At 43.8% G+C, this 14,976-nt stretch overlaps 1 protein-coding gene across 6 annotated transcripts in view; it reads left to right on the forward strand.

Moving 5' to 3' along the window:
* Positions 1 to 14,234, forward strand: part of zranb3 (zinc finger, RAN-binding domain containing 3) — a 61,101-nt gene extending 46,867 nt beyond the window's left edge. For all 6 annotated transcript variants that reach the window (XM_058622814.1, XM_058622813.1, XM_058622815.1 and 3 more), the window contains 5 exons: positions 4,558 to 4,698; positions 8,018 to 8,167; positions 9,906 to 10,098; positions 11,947 to 12,078; positions 13,597 to 14,234. In XM_058622814.1, coding sequence (XP_058478797.1) covers positions 4,558 to 4,698; positions 8,018 to 8,167; positions 9,906 to 10,098; positions 11,947 to 12,078; positions 13,597 to 13,695 — 715 coding nt within the window. In that variant the 3' untranslated portion in view covers positions 13,696 to 14,234. The remainder of the gene's footprint in view (positions 1 to 4,557; positions 4,699 to 8,017; positions 8,168 to 9,905; positions 10,099 to 11,946; positions 12,079 to 13,596) is intronic.
* The last annotated feature ends 742 nt before the right edge of the window (positions 14,235 to 14,976 follow it).

Genomic DNA, 14,976 nt, shown 5'->3' on the forward strand with positions numbered 1-14,976 from the left:
TTTGGAACTATAAGTAGATTTTGGGATTATAAATAGATTTTGGAATTAAGTAGATTTTGGGACTTTAAGTAGGATTTTTAAGTCTTTTAAACTGATCTACAGTTGGACATTGGTGGCTTTGGTTCTTGTGTCGGACCAATCAGTGGCCTGCAGTCTGTTGACGTCACATTTTAGTGTTGGCTCAGCTCACTGTGAACCTTGTCAGAAATAGTATCAGTCAAGCTGAGCTGAGTCGTAGTAGAACTGTATTATGGAAAAGCACCATTAGTTTGACAGTTTATGTTGCTAATTTACTCTAATCCAGGCTAATTCCAGGATACTACATTTAAAAATGACATTCTTAGTTCGCTGTGTATCACACGTATATGACAAAGCACAATATCCACAAAGAGAGCAATCACAGTCGATCTGTCAACATAATCGCAAGTTGATTTTTGTGCCACTCTGGAGTGAAAAACCTTAAATATTGTAAATGAAGGAGGGTTGTATGTATGTTTGTATAGATGTGTAATCACCTCCATAAAGCAAGGCTCAGACTGAACGCGTTCTTTGTTAATCTGGAGTAGAAGCTTATTAGGCAAATGAAAAAAAGACAAACACGAGGAGGAAAACTGCAGAGAAACTGTTAACATCCCTTTTTGTCCTGTGGAGGCCACCGTCGTTCCCTGACACGCTCGGGAACCAGAGCGGCGAGCTTTTAATCGCTGCAATTATCCTGATCATTTTGACAGCGCGAGTTTAAATGGTGGAAGTGGTGAGATGAATTCTCCTCCAGCGTTATGTCAGAATCCATTTGAGAGAAACGAGCAGAGATTTGTCGAAACTAACTGCCCCAGGCGTAGAGGAAGACTCTGTGTGTGTGTGTGTGTGTGTGTGTGTGTGTGTGTGTGTGGGTGTTTCAAAGTGTGTCAGCTGAGACGTAAGAGGAAAGGATGAGCGCTGTGTATGTGGACTTTTGTGTTTTTTTTTCCCTGACAAACAAGCATTGTTGCTGCCACACTAATTACAGCTGGCGTAGACAGAGGCAGGGAGAGTTTGCCAATTACAGGGTAGCCTCGTGTTTGTGTGTGTGTGTGTGTGCGTGTGTTTGTGTGTAAGTGACAGAGACTGTTTCTCAACCAGGGAACGTGTTTGGGTGCATGAACCTAATCACAGTGTGAGTGGGAGGCAATTGGCCCGGCTTGATTTGATACCTGTTTGATTTATTCACTAATCAGAACCAATCAGGCTCCAGCGTCGGCTCAGCGGGGCGAGCGCGGCTCACCTTCGCTGCCCCGAGACGCTCAGTTTTCAACTCCTTCAAACTTAATCTACTTTGCCCGCGTTTCCAACACTGGATGTTTTCCTTCGTAAGCCTCTCGTGGTGATTTACAGTGATTCTAGGAGAGATGAGGGGATTTTAATCTCGTTTACGCCATCGCTATAATTACAGCAAACAGTGCCGGTATTGGTTTATTGCTTCTTTGTTTGCTAATTTTCGACATATTGCTAAGCAACTTGTGAGCAGCAGTGGTTAGTTAGTGTATTTGTTCTTAACTAAACAAAAACTGTTTTCTTTTACACAATAATCAGGTAAAAATTGAAATGAGAGTACGCAGCGGGGGCGTATTTACGTATATTCACTTCTAAGATATTATTAGAACAATGAATAACTGTTGAGGAAAGGTGTCACAGGTTGCCGTGGGTGACTTGATGTTTATTAATACTGACAGCTAATGTGAAATAAAAAGAAAGAAAGAACCTGAGAGAATGAGTCACATCATTCTTAAGTCATTTTCTCTGCTGTAAAACAAGACGTTCTCAGGTTCTGGTATCAGATTTTCTCTGTGGGCTTTGGTGTGGGAGAGTGAGTGGTTTACAAACTTGAGTTTCCTGCTTTAAAAGTCTGCCTGACAGTGAGATAAAGACCTTGAAGTTATCACAGACTTGCTATTCACCTTTCTTTCTTGACTTTATGCTCAGCTGCTAGTTTTAGTTTCATCTGACGTCTAACCTGTAACCTGTTTTCTCGCGGAAAAAAAACCCCAACCTATTATTTAATTGCTTATTTTTTTCCTCATAAACATGTTCATTCAAATGAATTTAAAACCAAATCTTGTTCAAGAGCCGAGGACATGGTTCAAACACTGAAGACAGAACAAAAATGAAGAAGAAGAAGAAGAAGCAGTGAACAGAATTACTGCCCAAACACATGCAAACACACACACACACACACACACACAGAGAGTGTTCCAGAATCGCAGTTGGGCTCCAGTTTAGTGTCAGGTATCTCGTTTCATGCAGCCTCTGTGCTGAGACTGTTTGAAGCAGAGGAAGCTCTAGTGTTTGATGGAGACTTACCTTCTTCCTCATCTCCCCTCAGCCTCCACAGAAATGTCTCCTCTTTGATGCGTCTCCCTCCTTCTCCTCCACTCTCCACGTCCTCTCATCCGTCTTTCCTTCATTTTTTTTTCTTCTTTCCATCTCCCTCCCAAACACAGCGCTCTGTGTCCAGATGGAGGTGTTGGAAATGCATGAGCGTCGCCACATCGCCCGCAGAGCCCGGCACAAACATAAAAGGCAGAGTTTAACAGTGGATGGAGGTTCAAAATACTCCTGAATCCATTCTTATTTCGATGTGTTTTTGTTTAATGGGGAGGTTCAGGTTCAGGTTCAGGTGAAGTGTGGCTGTGTGACAGATATACACATGGTTTTTCAGTGGAAACATTGCAGAGATGCCAGGAGAAGCACATTTTAGCCACTTAACAAAAGACTTGGTCAATAAAATCTACGTCAGCTTAAGTCTACGATATCAAAACAATATGTTCACGTCTCTCACAAAACTGAAGTTTGTAAACCACTCACTCTCCCACACCAAAGCCCATAGAGAAAACCAGTGATTTTAGCTCACAGGGACACAGGAGCTGCTGGTCCTCTGCTGCCTCGTGTGGTCACTTTGTGTCTCTAAGGTGAACGAGGGATTTACAAATTCCAAATTTGACAAAATAAGACGTTAGAATTTAGTGATGGAGGCAGCAGTGGATGAACAACCCCTGTGTGCTGTGATGTTAAAATCACTATGGGCTTTGGTGTGGGAGAGTGAGTGGTGAGTTGTGACACAAAGTTTGTCAGTTTGAGACTGAAACGTCAAATAAAAGTTCCCAAAAACAAATACATGACAATTAAAAAATCTGACTCACACTTCAAAATCTATGAATTGACGTCAGCATGGCTTCATTGTCTCCTGGCTTACAGGGACGGTCTGTGTGGTTATTGTTTCCGGCAGAGTCGGCAAACGTCCACTCAGCAGCAGCAGAGCGTGACCTCTGACCTCCCTGCAGAGGAGGGGAAAAGAAGGAAAGCATTAGTTTGTTAAATCTTGAACGTTTTCTGAGGACTCCTCTCCTCGGACCACACGTCTTTTTCTTACACCAGAGCAAACCTCCTGCTCCTCCTGTATTTCATATCAACTCTGACATCCCGGGGTCATTTTAATCCTGCCCAGATTGACATGTAGTGTTTGTTGCAATTTTTCAACTTGCACTCCCGAGCATCTGTATTACAAAGGCCATAAAAAACAGTGGCGCTGTGGATGGATTAGATTAGATGATTGACGACGCCCGTGGGGAAATTAGATTGCTGCAGCAGCAACAGTAATAGTAATGGGATTCAGCAGCGGAGGAGAGGACAAGCAGAATCTAAACAGAATGAGAAATACCACAGGAAAGGAAGAATTTCCTGCATTTTAGCACAGGTGCACGGAGAAAATGTAAAAAGTTAATCTTCCTCCCTGCACTGAGGCTGTTTGTAGAGTGTGTGACAGTGTGTAACATGGGTGTGTGTGTGTGTGTGTGTGAGTCTTACTGACAACAAAGCAGCTCCAAGTGCCTTTAAAATCAGGTGTGGTCAGACATTCTGTTGGTGTACTGCTTTGTTAAAGAGCTTTAGCAGGATTTTAGTGCACAAGGCACGTACACGCACTGCTTTTTTACATTCTCAGGTCGTCGTTCTCTCACTTTATACACAAGCAGACACGTGGCAAATATCTGCCTTTATAAAATCAATCCACCGCCAGACTTTTAAATGATTGTTTCATTAGATGTTATACTCAAATAATCAATAAACCATCATAAACACAAATATAACAGCTGGACTGTATCAGCCCAATGCAGCAAAATAAAGTATGCGTTGTTTGCTGAACATCACTCAACCTCATCAGGAGAGTTTTGTCACTTTGCACCAAAGTCCATAGAGAAAATCAGTGATTTTAGCTTTTTAGAGATCAATCTGATTGAAGGATTTCAAACACTGTATTTGCAAAATTAGACATTTGAACTTAGTGATGGAGGCAGCAGTGGATCAACAACTCCTGTGTGCTGTGATGTTAAATCAGTGATTTTCTCTGTGGGCTTTGGTGTGGGAGAGTGAGCGGTTTATAAACGTCCGTCTCACAGTGAGATAAAGACGTGAACATGTGACGTAGATATCATAGACTTTATGAGGTGAGTCGCCCTAATTCAGCTCCTTTGGGCCATGACTTACTCACAGAGCGCTCTGCTTACATTCTCTTGTTCACAGATACCTCAGCAAAGATGAAGTGGCTCAGGCCTCACTGAACAAGGCCCAGCAAGAGGGAGGCAGCGTTCGCCTGGTCACAAAGGAAAGCATCTTCACAAAGAGGCTCTCTGCCTCCTCACTCACACCACCTGCTTCACTCAGGTACGTTAACCTCCACAGTATCTCTCAATCTCAACACTGATTCAGTGTGGAATCCTCAGATTGAAGCTCATTCCACACGGCAGTGACAGTTGTGCTTTTGTTGAGTACAAACGGTTGTTTCATAAATAACACTGCGTTTGTTTGTGGGCTTGTTTTTAAAGATGAGTTTCCAGGCTCTGAACATGAAGGTAGTTTGTTGTATCACACGACGTCCTCTCTGGGATTTGGCATGTTTTCATTTTTCCTTCCTGCAGCCGTCTCCATGGAGATGAGTGTGCCTTGTGGGAGAGGCACAAAGAACCCACTGAGTGTGTTAGTACAGTAAATATAGACCATAATACAATCTGCTGGCAGAGATGCAATGGCCTGCTCACCCCAGGAGGGGATATCGCTATGGAAACCTGCAGCACACACACACACACACACACACACCATACCAGCACATAGAAAATGTCTGTGATTGACCGTGAAGTGTCTTAAAGGTGCCGTCCACACTTTTTGTCCTTGCCTGGTGAACTGAAACAGTGTCACGCAGGAAAAGCTAACATGCTAATGACATCAATTTGTCAGTTTGTTTTGTCTTTAAAATGCTAGTCGAAAGCTAGCATTGCTGCAGAGCCAGCTAAAGTGCTAACATTTCAGCCAAAGCCAAAATGTTAAAGATCTCACAGCTAATGTGTACACAGCTAGCATGTTTTGTGTATAACAGTATAACAGGACAGAATGTTTAACTTAGCTTAAAAAAAAAAAGAAAGAAAAGAAGCTAATTTAAAGCTTAAGTAGCTGTCTAGCTAATGTGCTCATAATTATCTTGGAAAACCTGATAATGTCATAACTCTAGTATAGCTAACGTGATACTAGATAGCGTGCAAAATAATGAATCTTTCCTCTGAAAACGTTACGCTAAAGCTAAATTAGCTTTCCTTCTGCGCCGCTATCAGGTAAAAAAGCTTAATGTCGTAACTTTTTTAATTTTAAAGCTAATTTAGCTATCTTGCTATCATGCTCGTAGCTACTGCTGGTGACACGGCAGCGTGAAAGGAGTAGATCAACATTTCTCAACCAAAGAACTGTTTTTTTTTTTATGATTTTGTGTTTGTGTTTATATTAATGATGAATTTTCCCCGTCATGATCAGCAGTGAGAGAGAGAGAGAGCAGCTGCATCGATTGACTAAACCAGTGTCAGATCTTTCTTATTTACCCTCCAGTGCCGACGGTTTTCCTTTGGTTGGAGGCTTCACAGATGAGCGGCCGCCGCGGTAACGCTGGTAAACACGCGATCGGGGCGGTTTCCGCCGCGCGCTGAAGGCACGACGTGTGATTTTTTTCGTGTGGAGTTTGAAGAGAGAGTTTTCACACAGTTCACTTCACGCTGTGATGCACGGCTTCCAACATGCTCTGTGCATACATGAATTTAAATGACGACACGTCGAGTACGTGTATTTATCCAATTTCTTTTTCACTTTTCTGGTCAGTGTGTTCAGCGTTCACACTCTCCAGCAAGTCCTGTTTTTTCACCATTGACAGTTTAGACAAAAACGTCTATTTCTGTCTCTTGGTTTTTTTAGTATCTTCTCAAATTGGAAGCAGCAAGTTTGCCTTTTTTTTTTTTAAAGGGTTTTCTTCTTCTTCTTCTCCATTTCAATGGTTGAAGCTCACTCTTTGTTCCTCTCTGAATTGTAAAGCACGGGGAAAGAGAATTTAGTCCATCTGTCATCTCCACCGTGGCTCTCACACCCTGCTGCGACGACATGGCAAACACCCAGAATCACTGTCCTCTGCCAAACACACACACACACACACACACACACACACACACACACACACAGAGGGAGCCATATGTCTTTCAACTCTGCATCTGCATCACACAAAGCAAGTCTCCATGTTTTATCATGTGTGAATAGACGCTTGTGTTTCCACAGAGAGGTGAGTCACACGCGGGTCGAGGTCACGTCTCAGTCTCATTCAGAGCTCTCTGACAGACGATATCACCTTGTTTCTTTATGCACGTCCTCCTGAATACTGCGTTTATGTCCCATTTTACTGCCAATTAAAGTCTTTACCAGGTCCTCCAACAAAACCAACCATTAAAGCATTAATTCTGCGAGTACCTGACGCTTTCATCTCCTCTCTACATAAATGTATGTTTTCATATTCTAAGAAGACGTAAGTGTTTTTCCGTCTGCCCTTCCTTTTAAATGTTAAACGCACATTATCTGTCAATATGTCTCAGTCTCCACGGGTCAAATCAAACTCTGCTGTCTAAAAGCATGTGTTTTAATGTTAGTTTGCAACCTTGAAATGATACATTTTGAGTTTTGAGCTTGAATTAAAGGCACGTACCTGAAACACGTCACAATGAGGACGTTTGAGGAACACAGATTGACGTCTTTGACCATGTTTTGGACCAAATAACTCACAGATTACTCGAGAAAATAACCCGAGCACCCACAGGTGAATCCGCTCTTCTTTTTCTTGTGTTTCATCATCATCACCATCCTCTTTTTCTGTCACTTAGGCTTGTGCACATTATTTAGGGCCAATCGGTCCACGATGAAAACCTGCAAATGTCACTCATTGCGCCACCTACTGGCAACAGGAAGTACGCCTTGGGTGACAAACGTGAAGCTTTCAGGGTGTGGTCTACATTTGCTATAGCCTGCCTAACGACTAGGGGCGTGAATGCATGTTCCATGATACAGTGATTCTGTGATAATCAGTATATTGCAAGACATTCATGAAGCGATATATGACGATATCTGTCTAAGTGAACAAAACAAAACGTTAACGTGAAAAGTTACAAGTGCGGAGTTTCTCAAAGGTCATAGAGTCTGTGTATTGAACGTGGATGGAGCGTCTTCTCCACCGTGATCCACCGTGATCCCGGCCTTCTTTAGCCACGTAGCTTTCCTTCATTCACTTGACTGTTTACTGTGGAGCGCCTTCTTTTATTAATTGCAAATATCAATATTTGCCCTGGTCTATTGATTATGGTATATATATCACCAAATCAATATTTGGACCCACCCCTTACTCACAACATTGTGTAAAGAGTGTAGTCACCTCTCATTTCCAAGAGGTGTGACCATGTGACCATGTGATGTGGTTTTTTTCAGTTGTCATTGCGTTCAACTCACCTGTAGCCTTTTTTTTTTAGGATTCAGAAGTTTCCTTGCTAGACGTGTCAATGAAGACTCAGCAGAGTTCACCCAGGCTACATTTGCTGTACTTTGAATTAACTCATTATTGGTGGCCTCCGTGTGTGTGTGTGTGTGTGTGTGTGGGTGTGTGTGTGTGTGTGTGTGTGCACGCGTGCAGGCAGGACAGCGCCTCCTGTGGGACGTCGGCGGTGGAGCAGAGTGGTTATCTGCAGGCTGTGGACAGCGGGGGCGTCCCCCTGTGTCTGTCCTGTCAGAAGACGTGCTCGACCAGTGGAGGAGCCTGGGACACTCGCTTCTGCAGCCACAGGTTTGACACCAACACCGTTGAAAGAGTTTCTATGTGATATATATATATATATATATATATATATATATATATATATAAAATATATGTGTGTATATATATATATATACTGTATGATGAGTTTATAATTCCAAACAAGCTAATGTGAGTCCAAGCACGTTGATCTACACCGAGAGGAAGTGTGGAATAAAATATCCAACCAGATTAAATCATCTTCATCTCTTTTTATGAACGTCCACATTTAGAGCAGTGACTGGTTCCCGAACGTAAGTGTGTGTTGTAAATATCAGGTGTTTTACAGTTTTTATCCGTGTTTCCCAAGCGTTTTGCACGGAGATGCACTTTTAAAAGATGGCAAACTATCATGAAGCATAAATCCCGACATGAGGAAACATTTCTGACTGTTTTTATTCATCATTTTTGCTCCAAATGACTCACTGATCACACTCATACACACACGATGGTGGACCAGTGCTGTATATAACAATAATAATAATAATAATAATAATAATAATAATAAATAAAAGCAATAAAAGCTCACACGAGGGAATAACAAGACTTAAAACATGGGTTAAAAAATAACTTACAATTTATATTTTTTTTCTTTATCAGACCGTCTTTGTTTGGACGTCATTTTAAATCAACTTCCCCAAACTTTTGTCTCCTCTCTGTCAGCTCTCTGTGGCAAAGCCGGCCCATCTGGCAGCCAGGAATTCAATAAAGCACAGAGTGTACAGAGTGTGTGTGTCTGTGTGTCTGTGTGTCTGTATCTGTGTGTGTGTTGGTGTGTGTGTGTGTGTGCGCGTGTGTGCGTGCAGGAAAACGCAGCAGCAGCATCATCATCATCACCACCGTCATCATGTCTGTTTGCTTTGTAGAAACAACACAGATTGCTGTTAACACAACTCATACAGTCCTCTGTGTGTGTGTGTGTGTGTGTGTGTGTGCAAAAGTAGCTTTGTTGTTGTTTTTATGGCTGTCAAACATTGACATTTGGATTGGAATGATGTGACTGACAGCTGGTCGTATATACTTATTTACTGTATACATACGTGCTTAACACATGTATTAGACCAGCACCAGTGTACGGTTTATGCCCTAAATTAACAGTACTGGTAATTATCTGTCCAGATTTCTTTAATAATTCCTGTTCAGTGGGACTGAACCATTTAAATTACCACCAAATCTGTAATCGTTCAAATCATCTTTTCACAGTTTCTGTGATAAAAGGTCAGGATTTCTTGAGAATGTCATCATTTTTGGGGCCGATTCTGACCAAAGTTCAGTGGGAACAGACCTGCGTGGTCACGTTCCAGAGATCCAGAGATCCTCATTTCACTCCCACTGCGTTTGAGCTTTTTTAATGCTGCAGTGATGCTAATGTCTCCTCCTGTCCTTGAGCGAGACACTGCATCTGTCCCCCGCTCCCTCACAGATGAGCTAAACTCTTCTAAGTGATAGAATGTGTTGTCTGTGCGGCGTCTTTGTTCCCTCTGCCTGTTTAAAGTGGAAATTCAATTTAGTGGAGTGGCTCTTTCAAGAGACAGTTCCAGGTCGTTCAGTCAAGGTGAGACACGTCTCTCCTCTGAACCTCTGACTGTAACTCTCCTGAGTCTCTGAAGAAGAAGACGATGATGATGATGAGGTTGAGGATGAGGATGAGGACAGCTCCTCTTTGTTAAAAACGTCTCGTGTTCTTGTGACAAATACAGACGTCTGTGCTCTGGTTCGTCCGCCTCAGGTGTCAGGAGGAGTTCCAGCTGCGCTCCAGCCAATCCTACATGCGCTCGCGGGTCCTGGAGGCGGAGCAAGGTATCTGTCAGGCGTGCGGACTGGACGCCCACGACCTGTTCGCCAAGGTCCGCGACGCTCCGCCCTCCCAGCGTAAGGAGATGCTTGAGAACACCTGGCTCGCCCAGCTGTCACTCAAACAGGTGGGTTTATTTATTCTGTTTAATATTGATGTTTTATTTCCGTCACACTGAGATCATAATCTCTTCTGCATGTCCTGAACTCTGTAAAAATGTATTTTTCCTTTAAATCATTTACATGTTTCTTTATGGTTAGGGTGTCATCATCTCAATTATTTTTATTATATCATTTAATTCAAGATTTGATGATATTTATGTTGTTTTTTAGTTTTACACACACTAATAAAAGCAGGCTGATGGAAACAGAGCTGCTGATGTGAACTAAAGACCGACAAGAACAGGCTTTTATGTCTTTGTGTTTGTGTAAGTGCAGAAATAAATGCCCCCTGCTCTTCACCCCACCCACACACACACACACACACACACACACACACACACACACACACACACACACAGGTTGAGCTGCACTCTAAGGGCCCAGTAAATGGATTGCTGGGCCCATTGATTTTTTTCTCCCAGTGCCAGGCCTCGACCAGTAAGCCTGTTTGATTTGGTTGGCTGCTATCCTGCAAAGCCACCCTCCTCCCTCCTTCCGTACACACACACACACACACACACACACACACACTCACACTCCACAGTGCCGCCGGCAGCAGCAGCAGCAGCAGCAGCAGCAGCAGCAGCAGCAGCAGCAGCAGCAGCAGCAGCAGCAGCAGCGATCGATGCACCGAGCTTTAGAGGAAACAAACTCAGCCACAAGATAAGACGTCGCAGTGGTGGAAGAGCCTCCAGATTATAGGCTCATTCTTTAGTTTAGACCGGGGCTGGTGTGTGTGTGTGTGTGTGTGTGTGTGTGTGTGTGTGTGTGTGTGTGTGTGTGTGTGTGTGAGATGCCTGTAAGCTGATTACTCATCTTCTATAGTGGTGAAGAAAGGTGCATGGTTTGGCACAAATGCAGGTTCATTTTAACTGAAGTGTGTGTGTGTGTGTCTTTGTTAGGACCAAAATACAAACAACGTACAAACCACAGGAAGTGAGGACATTTTGTCTGGTCCTTTTTGGAGGTTTAGGTTCAGGTTCAGGTTTAGGTTGAGGTCTCAGGTCTCAAACTTGCAGCCTCCTTCATCAGTTTCACATAAGATCAAGTTGTTATAGATTATAGATTCATTTTGTTTATATTGTGAGTTTATATCAAAACTTTGAAATTCTGTGAAAAGGCCTTTATAACTATTGTTATTTTTCACGTATTTATCTCTGCGTGCGTGCGTGCGTGTGTGTGTGTGTGTGGGGACTTGACCTTTGACCCCTGTGATCACACCTGTTGGGATCAGTTCGCTGTCTCAGTGTCAGCAGTAAGAGGAGGAGAATTCTCTTAATCATCCTTAACTTTCTTTGAATGGTCTCTTTCTTCTTCTTCTTCACTGTTTCTTTTTGATCACAGTGGAACACAGATCACGCTCGGCAGCCATCTTGATAATGGGCGGCTGATGTGTAGTAGAATGACGTCTGTGGTCAGTGTGGTGGTGGTGGTGGTTCTCTTCGCTGCTCACTACAAAACCATGAAGTGAAAACTTTATTGTTTGCAGTCGTGTGACGTTATTTCCCTGTGGTTTGTTTAACCTAATTTTCTGTCTGCAGCTGCCTGTTATTTAGGCCACACACACACACACACACACACACGTCTGCGTGTGATAGATAATTGAAAGTCAAAGTTCACTGTCATTGATTTGGTGCAATTATTGTTTTTCATGTGCTGCTCTGATCCTCACAATCACACCGGCTCACATTAATCTCAGCGTTTAAACGTGGACAAGACGCCGCTCCTCTCCTCCTCTCCTTCTCTCCTTCTCTCCTCTCCTCCTCTCCTCCTTGTGCATCATAAAGTCCTGACACCGTGTTCTGTGTTTGCAGCTGAACGAAATGATCCGCGCTCCAGTGGAAGGCGACTTCTGGCAGGTGGACCACATCCGGCCAGTGTACAGCGGAGGAGGACAGTGCTCTCTGGACAACCTGCAGACGCTCTGCACCGTCTGCCACAAAATGGTACGTGGCCTCACATCCATAAACCCGCCGTGACTCCTGAGACTGCAGCCAAAGAGGCCAAAAGGGGCTGAAGCAATTTATCTCCCACTGAAGCTGCACAGAGCACGGACTGGCCCTTTATCCACCTCTAGAAAAAGAGAGCGTCATCGCTCATGGAGTGTGTTGGCAGTAATGTGGTCAAACACATTGATCAACAGTCACTACATCCCTCACACAGCCATACATCGTCTGTAATAACATCACATCATGTGCTTCTTTGACATATTGATGAATCACGTTTGTAGCAGAATGCTATTCAACTGTCTGGGGAACATTTTCCTCCTTGGGTCAATATTTCATAATCACACGCAATTCACTGGTTAAAGGGCCAGTTCATGTTCTTTCTTCTTTTTTTTTAAGTGAAGTGATATGTGGTTCTGACTGTGCTGAAAACCAGTCTGACACACTTTAACTAAAGACCCAGCTCATAAAATCTACATCAGTTTAAGTCTACGATAGCTACGATAACATGTTCACGTCTTTATCTCACTGTTGGACAAACCACTCACTCTCCCACACCAAAGTCCAGAGAGGAAAAAAACAATGATTTTAACATCACAGCACACAGGAGTTGTGGATCCACTGCTGCCTCCATCACTAAGTTTAAATGTTGTATTTAGTCAAATTCGGCATTTCAAATCCTTTGTTCAGAGGAAACTGAAGTTTGTAATCGACTCACTCTCCCACACCAAAGCCCATGAGCTAAAATCAGTGATTTTAGCTCATGGGGACACAGGAGCTGCTGGTCCACTGCTGCCTCGTGTGGTCACTTTGGGTCACTGAGGTTAATCTGAACAAAGGATTTCATAGAAAGAATTAAAAAAAGAACACATGTGAAGTTAGTGATGGAGGCAGCAGTGGATCAACGACTCCTGTGTGCTGAGATGTTAAAATCACTGATTTTCTCTATGGGCTTTGGTGTGGGAGAGTGAGTGGTTTACAAACTCCAGTTTCCTGTTGGAAAAGTGTGTCTGACAGTGAGATAAAGACGTGAACATACTCATCAGATATTGTAGACATAATCAGGCAGAGATGTGAAGTCTCACCTCATAAACCTTTTTTGGTTGTGTAGCCACAGGCAGCCGTGTTTTCACTGAGAGTCACAGAAAGAGAGAGAGAGAGAGAGCGCGTTGTCTTCTCCACAAAAGGGATGCAGAGAGTGGAGCCAGCTCTGTGATAATGTGTCAGTAAAAATCCAGAACTATTGCTTTTAAATACATAACAGATCCGAGCTGCTTTCAGCATAACTGGCAGCTTTCATTGTGACCTGAAATGAGCTTTATTTTCACATGTTTTTGTCAGAGAGGAGAGAGAACGCTCCACATGTTGACGTGGAGAACTGCATCTTGTGATAAGGGGATTCTCGGGCTGTTTATGCCGCCGCGCCGACACTTTAATCTCCAGATGCTCGATATATTGATCTCACTTTTTTCTTCAGATTGAACCTCTTACATCAGGCTCTGTTCTTTCCCCCCACAGAGGACGGCTCAGCAAGCCAAGGATCGGAGCAGGCGCAGGAAGAGTGAAGCAGCTGCCAAGGTTGCATCAGACATCAGTAGGTTCTTCATCAAGAAATGAAATGACACAAAGGTTCAGTCGGGGGTTTGAATGTGTGTGAAATTCCCAGAATCCTCGCTGATTCCTTACAGTTTGAAAGAAGGAGCATCATGATTCAAAAACCAGGCCTGGATTTCTCTGGATCTTAAGAGCTTTATCTTTTTGTAATCACGTCGCGTTGATATGAGTGCAGATCTGCAGCTGCTGTAACGAGAGAGATTTACAGTGACGACACCACAACGCTTCATGCTAACTAAAGCCAACCTCCCCTCTTGTCCCAGAACCGTCAGCCGCACTGGTTTTGATTTATGACGTCCCCGTTTAGCCGGAGGCTGAAGTGGAGCAGGTTGTTTGGAAAGATGCTGCTATTTTAAGATTGTGCACACTTGGTGAAAGGTAGCAGGTGAGAGATGAATTAGGCTCTTTGTGATTAAAGGTCTGCAGCAGGAAAAACAACACGCGCGCACACACACACACACACTGGAGTGTCCTCATTGGCAACAAGTGGCAGCGTGTACATCTTTGTGAAGACGGGTGGAATAAAAACCTATTTTCATGTCTCCTGAGTGTGTGTGTGTGAGTGTGCGGCTCTAACCGCAGTGTGGACTGTAAATACACCGAGACACCAGCCGGAAAATCGCTCCACCGCCCGGAGTCATGAACGTTATTGTCTATGTCCACGCATCTTCCTCCTCCTCAGCTGTGCTTGATGATCTGAGCGGAGCTAAAGTCAGTCAGGAGGCTATGTTTAGAGAGACGGAGAGCAGCGTTACTATGGAAACAAGGCTTCAGGTTCAGCACTGTCGGGAATAGTGGAGCTGTTCTTATGTGAGTTATACAATGAGCCAGACAGACATCACAAACTCCAATCAATACCAGCGGGCCGTCACATTCCGCCGCTGATGTCGCACACGTCGCCTCGTCCCGACATCCGTGTGTGTGCGTGCTCAGCAGATCCCGCCTCTGCCGGGGAAAGTTAGGAGATGTTTTGCGGCAGAGCCAATCAGAGCGCTCGCTGGAAGCCACAGCTTCAAACTTTGTGAGCGCCCGTGTGGGTGCGCGCGTGGGTGTGTGTGTATTTCCCCTACGGCTGCTCCAGGTCTCCACTTAATAAGACCGCTGTTCCTCTCCTGTCCAAACCGACAAGCTCTGTGAGTAATGAACATCTCCCAGGCAGCTCTCCAACAACAGCAGGTTTCAGTGTCAGTCCCTGTCAGCAGCCAATGACTCTGATCTGCTGCTTTATTACACCCACAAGGTGTGTGTGACTGTACGTGTGTGTGTTTCAGAGGAAAAGTCTAT

The sequence above is a fragment of the Solea solea genome, chromosome 2 (assembly GCF_958295425.1).
Source record: "Solea solea chromosome 2, fSolSol10.1, whole genome shotgun sequence".
In the NCBI taxonomy this organism is placed as follows: domain Eukaryota; kingdom Metazoa; phylum Chordata; class Actinopteri; order Pleuronectiformes; family Soleidae; genus Solea; species Solea solea.